Genomic DNA, 7,697 nt, shown 5'->3' on the forward strand with positions numbered 1-7,697 from the left:
AATGTGTTCAGGTCTGAGTCCAATAGGAAAGACAGCTATATCCTAGCCATGAGCAGACAGAGTTAAGAGTTTTTTGTCTGCCAAGGAATGTACTAATGTACCTTTGCACTGTCATGGCTTTATAATAAAATAGAAAAATAGTAATAACCACTTGAGGTTTTATGGTGCTTTGCAATTCTTCTCCTGTAGCAAAACTTTACATCTGATATGATGTTTTTATGTGTACCATGTATAAGTACACAGTGAGACATTTTTTAACATTTTCTGATGAACTGTCTGCATATGTTTACATGTGTTATATAGTGAATTTTTCTCAAGTATGTCTCTTAGTACCACAGAGAATCAAACTGTGAAAACCCTACAAGCTAATTTTGAGTCTACAAGAACTTTTTAATATAAATGTTAGTTACATAAATATTGAAGCTTGTTACTTTCCGAACTTTAAGAAATAAAACAAAAGAAAGAGAAAAATAAAGTTATTTATATATTAGGTAGAAAATACTGTCATTTTCAGAGACACAAAAGCACAAAAGAGCTTGGACACTCAGTTATATTCTAGCAGAGACAATTGGTCTCCTGAGGTTGGCATGTTGCCTGGCAGTTGCCAGGCATACTGACAAGGCTGTACATGTTGTATTATTAAGAATGTTTCTACTACTTTATGCCTGCCATTCTAAGTATTCCCTGAGCACAAAAACAAAAATATTTTAAGAAATAATGTTTTAAGGCATTATCATTACAACAGCTATATATTACAGAAGATTTTAAGTCCGAATGCCACCAACATTACTGGACTAGGCTTGCGGCAGAATGTCAGGCCACTCTAAAGGAATGCAGAAATATATGGCCACCTGAATATTCAAAAAATAACTTTTTATTTATCTGTAGTGCTCAAGCAGTATGACTGGAATGTTTAAATAATCAATGAACTCTAAGTGAACCAAAGGGAGGACTTTCACGTTCACACTTAGCATCCTGATTACTGAGGATTTCATCATTTTCATATCCACATGGAACGACACAGAATATCAGAATCTGACCCAAAACTGTTTGAAAAGAGGACTGGAAAGAAAGGAGTAGGTTTCCAACTACTTTTAAACTGAGAAAACCATGTGCTATCCAATTGTATAAAAAAAGTCTTACCTCAAAACATACTACTTTCTCATTCCATTTAAAACTCATTATCAAAACGGAATGGGAATCAATTACATTTACTTTTACTTATTGATTAACCAAAGACAATACTTCATCATTGTGGCAGATTGCCTGTGCCAACCATCTGTCCCAAATAATTTTTTTTTCAATGAGCAGTATTCAATATGGTCACTTATTAAATTTTACAAAACAGCTCAAATAAAATAAAGTATGAATAACAATACACTGGTTTTATTATAAGAGATAAAATTTTTTTATCAGTTACGTATGGACAAATAGTACTCATCTGCTGACAAAGGCACAGCACATGGTAAAATGGTGTTGAGTGTGTTAGCTATCCTAAATGAATGCATTATTTATGAATTCAGCTCTAACTTGTTTGCAAACAATGTAAATTATTAAACCACTTGAGGAATAATTAAAAAATATATATTTTTAAATACATCAGCATTTACTTTGTTCAAGTGCTCAAGCATATGGAATATGGCAATCTACTGCTTCAAGACTGTAAAACCAGCAGAGGCAGCATTAAGGTGGAAAAGAGTGCTTTCTTTTTTTCTCTTTTTAGCATATTTACCAGGATATCTGCAATATGGTCTTGTTCCATAAAGGTACCATTTCAATAAAGCTGCTTGCATGCACAAAAATGGAGCTATTTGTCATTTCTACTTCTACTAAGGTCTCAGTTCACATAATTACATTCATTTTTTTAACAATAGAAATAATGACCATGGTTTACTAAAAATGCTAAATAAATCCAAGATATCTAAAGTGTATAAAAAAAACCCTTAAAGATAATCGTAAAAAGTTTTGTGTTTACAATATGATAGTAGAGCTAGAAGCATAATTAATGAAATTTCATTTTATTTTAATGTAAGATTTCTCTCCTAGGCTGGAAAAAAAAAAAGAAAAAAGGGAAAAAAAGTTGGTGTTTAAGAGCACTGTGCAATTGATAATGCCTGTACAAATATTCTCCCAGTATCTGTAGTTCCTGTTTAGATTTCTTTTTTCTTAAAAGTCAGTATTTTCAAATCTTCCAGGGGAAAAGTATTATTTCCTAGTATTTTGTAATGAACTATGCTTAAAAAATCCTTTTCTGAGAGTTTACTCAAAGATTCAAGGGCCTGCAACTGAATTTATACTCTGGTTTTGTAGCACCATTCAACAGAGTATTCATATCAGTTTGTAAAAGCCATCAGCACCTTGAGAGGACTATAAATTTAAATCCCTACCTTTGTGGATACAGAATTAGCATAATACGGTTGATACTGAAAATAAAATTTTCCTGTTCTGGTACACATTTGAATGATATGCTGTAAATCACATCTTAATAATCTAAGTACTGCTCACTTAATTAATTACACTAACCTGTTTGTCTGGAAAGAAAAGGTAGTCTGTGAACTGAAGAGCTGAAATCTTTTGCCTCTTTGAGACTAAAACAGCTAGATGGGCTCTGACTTTCTTCCAAGTTTATGGAAAGAGACTGCTCCAAGACTGTAGAACCAGCAGAGGCAGCATTAAGATGGAAAAGAGAATCTTGAGCTTTCTTTTTTTCTTTTTTTAGCATATTTACCAGGATATCTGCAAGATACATTAAGGAAATCATTAAGGGCATCTTTTCTATAAAGCAACAATAATCTTTGTTTATCCTTAAGTTTTTTTTTTTTTCCCAGGTAGAACAATTCACAGTATGGAAGCCTATATGTGAATGTGAATTTGGAGTTGGGCATATTCTTTGTAATTATATTCATCCACCTTAGTTTTTCCAAACAGCAAATTCATTTTTACTAAACAGTAACAAATTCACACATTGATCACAATTGTTGATCTCATTCAATCAACACCTAATAAAAGCATTCACAGACAAATAGGAATGAAAACTCTAGTATCTTATTGCCGTTGTGTGACACTCCTTTTTTTATTTTTTAAATTCTGTAATAAACAAAATTTCCAGACAAAAGAAAAAATACATTTAACTTACAGGTAGCCTGGCAAGTGCATGACATCTGTAAGCTTTTCACAATAAGAAGGTTTACTAAAATGCAGAACAGGTCTTTAGCAAATTTCTTCCAATAACACTATGTACTTACTGGAAGTATATGTGGTATAAATACATTTTGCCCAACAGCATATAGAGGACTTACAATGAAAATCCTATGTGCATTCAGCCAAAACCACAGGAGTCCCTGTGATATGTCTTTTCATATGCTATTCATTTTAATCCTAATTAATCTAAATGAACAGCAGAAAATCTAAGTAGACGCTGAAGAATATTATTAACTGGACTAGGTAGTAATAATAAAACACTTCACAATTCAGTTGTTATGATAGTTCCTAGCTACCATAGGCAAGAAGGACCTCATGGTTTATTGACTAAACAGCTTCCATACTTGCCATCACTTCATCACATTAGACATGTTACTAATTTTCTGATGATGACCTATACTCAATTAGCAGCGGCAGACTGTAAATCAGCATTGTGTTCAAAGTCTGAACACATTCTTACATTCTTCCTCTGTAACTCTAACATGGATTTACACAAGTTTCTTCCTTGCACTTCTGCAAACAAAGTTGTATATATCTATCAAGTACAAGTGCATTTGATAGAGATGATTTGGTTTTTTTCATTATCAATCTCATACTACTGAAATAACTTATTTCAGGAAGAAATGTTTCTGGGAATCTAGATCTTAAAATTGACACGAAAATTTAAGAATTTTTTAAAGGGAATGATAAGCCAGAGTTATAGCTAAATGTATTTGAAAGTGCACTTTGGAAAATGAACATCTTATCTCCTGTGACAGAGCAGAAATAGAGAAGCTTTCCTGCCACCTCAATTCAGACTGGTAGCATGCTACAGCCCAATGTAAAACGCCATTGTCAATTGACATATAGAATTGATCTGGAATTGTTGAGCACAAAGAATGCAACTGAGTTTGCTTTTTACTAATAACTGTGAAAGAACCTCTGCTACTTATAAATTCAAACCAAAACCATTGTTTCAGTTATCTGCCACATTCAAATTTTACCCACCGAGTAGCCACAAATTTAGGGACACAGTGATGCTGCGGTCTGCCCACAGTTCAGCCAACCTGCTAAAAATAAGTGCCACCCATCGTGTAACAGTGCAGCTACTCGTGTTTCCTGTGAGAGAGCGAAATGGACAAAGCATGTCTGAGCAGTTTAATATTTTTACATGCAAAAAGCTTTAGTTTTAATTTAAATTTTAAAGTTGCATGTAAATGTACAATTTTTATATTTATTCTAAAGGCAAATAGCCCAGTAGTCCCCAAAGTAGCACTTCATTTGGCTAAAAATAACATTTACAGGAAATTCTATTCTTTGTAAGGTAATAAATTGGTCTTTACTTAGCAACAGAGTTTCACCTTCTAAAAAATGGTTTAATTTGCTTGAGGAGACTGTTTTAGGCCTGGCCTGATCCATGGTATTTGGATCTTGGCTGGACCATTCTAAAGCTAAGTGGTGCTTGGATCAAGGATTTTGGTTTGGGTCACAACTGAAATAGAAGCAGGTGCAAAGCAGGAGTCCTGCCACATAAAAGTTGGGAACTGAGTAATTGCTTTAACACAATGAGGTCAGTAGAGAGAATTTGTTTCCATACAGCTAATGCTCATGTCACACACACAAAAACCATTGTAGCCAGATTAGCTTAAACCCAAATATTATATTTTTTTCTCACAAAGGATACTGATTTCATTGTCTCTTTGCTGCAGAAGTTCTTTCAGTTTTTTCAATTCTTCTCCTGCTTCTTTGTTAGTGTCTTTCTCTTCAGAGATGTGTTGTGAGAGCATTTTTTTGTCAGAAATCTTTGAATTATTCATTAGTTGCTATTAGGAGAAACAAAGAGAGGATACACTTTTAACTTTACCTCCAGCTATGTATTTTTTCTATTCTGAGACTGTCTAGCTGTGGTACAAAAGGTAAGGCCTTTCTAGACTCTTGACAGAACAAAATCATGCCACCACTTGACTGCCAAGATATATGCGTTGTGTCAAGTATGGGATGAGTTGTATTTGTTGATCTTCACTACCAAGTGTACCATTTACTCTTTCTACACGTACATCCCAGCGTTCTCTAGTATCACAGAGCTTTCAGTATTAAAAATATAATTAAAATCTAATTATTTGAAGACAATAAATTAAGATCAGGCATGTATACATTCTTATACTGGAAAACTATATCCCAAAACACAGAAAAGTAGATATTAACTTCTATTGTTTTCCCTATTAATTTCACTTGTTCTTCATAGTTTAAGTGTATCTTGTTTGCTCAATGATTGAGAAGGGCTGACAACACTATCAGAAGAGTTAGTGTAACAGATTCAGGGATATGATGTTTTTACTCTTTATTTTTATCTCTTTCAACATAATTTGTCCAAAATAAAGCCTCCACAGTGCTGGGAACAGAGATGGATACATCTATCCATATACAAATAACTTGTCTGTGTTGATTCCAATAGCTTCCAGTGTTCTCTTACAATTTACTGCACGTTGACATCCTTGCTTGGGTTTCCACACAATGCTGCTGAATTTTTCCAACTAAATTTCAAATTTCTATTAGTCCTCCATGTACCTCACAGCTCAATTTTTTTGCCCTTTTCTAATGCCTCTCAGCTGTATTACATTTCTTTTGACATTTTTCAACAATGAAGGTCTTAAAGTTATTTTCGGTGCCAACTGCACTTCCAGCTATGTTTAAAAGAAATACCTTCACATGAACAAAGCAATACTTGATCTTGCGCATGTCAGCGCCAACATCCAGAGTGCTATCAGGATCATCATCTTCAAGAAATGTTTCAATTAACTCATCCAACCTGAAAATACATAGCATTTTTAAGGAACAACAACAACAACAACAAAAATCACAAACAAGCAGACAACGCTATAAAGTAACATGTAAAATACAATACAAGATTTACCAAGCTGACTGATATTAGTAGGCTATTTTCCTTCAAGGTCCATGCAATTGCAATGTACTTTTTTTCCTGACACTAAAACCTGGATTTGATACTGGAGATTCTACAACTCCATATCAGAACATACTTGCACATGCTTAGGAATAGTTCTAGAACTAAAAGCATCCAAGAAGTAGTATTTTCTATTCTCATTTATTTTATAACCTTCTGTTCTTCTACCATCTCATAATTGAAAAGATCTAAAGCCTGCCCTCTCAGAAGACTAGATTTTTAGAGGCTTTGGGCACAGGATTTTTTAATATATATGATTATTTGTGCAAAAGAAAAATCTAATTCCTTTTTTATTACAGGAGTCAGCAGATAGCATAGATTTCATACATAAAATTACCTGCTCCAACCAGCAAGCAAAGCAACCTATATTTTGATGCAGATGTTTATATATTTCTCAAAGACCTACTGCTCTTCTTCCGATTAATGTAATGTAGTTAGTATTTTATTCTCTTGCAATTTGTTCTTATTTAACAAATATCTGACAACATGTTCCTTAGGGAGGAGCAATTCTTATTTTGGTAATTCAGTTTTTATAAGAAAATCTGGCACACAGAAGCATCCTCTTTCTTTTTCAAAATGAAATTAAAATATTCAGACTGGAAACCTACACAGGCATAATATACCACGCTTCTGGGCTAGATGTCACAGCTATATGGATAGAGTCAGATCTCCTCTTGCATGCTCTCAACCAGCTCTCCAAGTCTCGCATTCCAGGATGCATGGCAGATCATTCCCAAGAAAATGGGCAGAGGATTTCTAAACCAAAACTAGCCCTTAGCCCACTTACTAAGGTACGTTTCTGGAAAGTAGCAAGTACAAGTCTGAACTCCATTGACTGGTTTTAGATTACAGGCTTCCTGGTTCCTGACAAATGCTATTACCATTAACTTAGTAGGCATGTGGTGGGCCATATGCCCTGTAAAGTGTAATTCTATGATTTCAAATGTTTACTGAGGTTATTATATTTAGAAGATTAACTTAGGTTCTGAACCTGAAGTGAGCCAAAGTATCTAAGGTACCCACATGAAGTGCCCAACTATGAGAGAAGGGCAGGAGTTCAGAACCATCTCTGTGCCTAGTGTCTTTCAGAATACTTTTCAGCTCTTCACTTAATATGCAAGCCTTCTGAATGTCACTTAATAGTAATTTATCCTCTTCAGTTACAGGATTGGGAATCTTGTTGCCATTGGATTATCTGAATCACTTTGCTGTAACCACACACCAAAATTTTAGGCATTATGATATCACAGTATCTAAAGCTGACCCTAAAGTAGGTCAGTTGGGATATTGCCCTGCTTTTGAAGACTTCTCTTACTGAGATTCCTCACATTACTATACTGCGATAACAATTTCCTGGTGGAGGGTGAAACAATGAGATGCACAGCAAACAGGAAAAATAAATAATTATTTTCAGGAAATAAATATTTTAAAATATTCAGGAAAATTTTAAATTTCGGGAGCTGTGAGACTGGAATGAAAATTGGAAAACATAACAGATAGGTTTGGTTATTTATCTCCTCCAGAGTTCAGCAGGGCAAAGTGTCCATTCTGCAAC

General features: G+C 34.2%; 1 protein-coding gene across 1 annotated transcript in view; it reads right to left on the minus strand.

The window, feature by feature from the left end:
- Positions 1-7,697, minus strand: part of KIF6 (kinesin family member 6) — a gene marked incomplete at its 5' end in the record, with an annotated part of 121,131 nt that overhangs the window by 88,794 nt on the left and 24,640 nt on the right. Inside the window, 3 exons of the mRNA XM_010289513.1 lie at positions 2,524-2,736; positions 4,865-5,003; positions 5,884-5,989. Of these exons, the coding sequence (XP_010287815.1) occupies positions 2,524-2,736; positions 4,865-5,003; positions 5,884-5,989 (458 nt within the window). The remainder of the gene's footprint in view (positions 1-2,523; positions 2,737-4,864; positions 5,004-5,883; positions 5,990-7,697) is intronic.

Source organism: Phaethon lepturus, unplaced genomic scaffold, assembly GCF_000687285.1.
Source record: "Phaethon lepturus isolate BGI_N335 unplaced genomic scaffold, ASM68728v1 scaffold13346, whole genome shotgun sequence".
NCBI lineage: Eukaryota > Metazoa > Chordata > Aves > Phaethontiformes > Phaethontidae > Phaethon > Phaethon lepturus.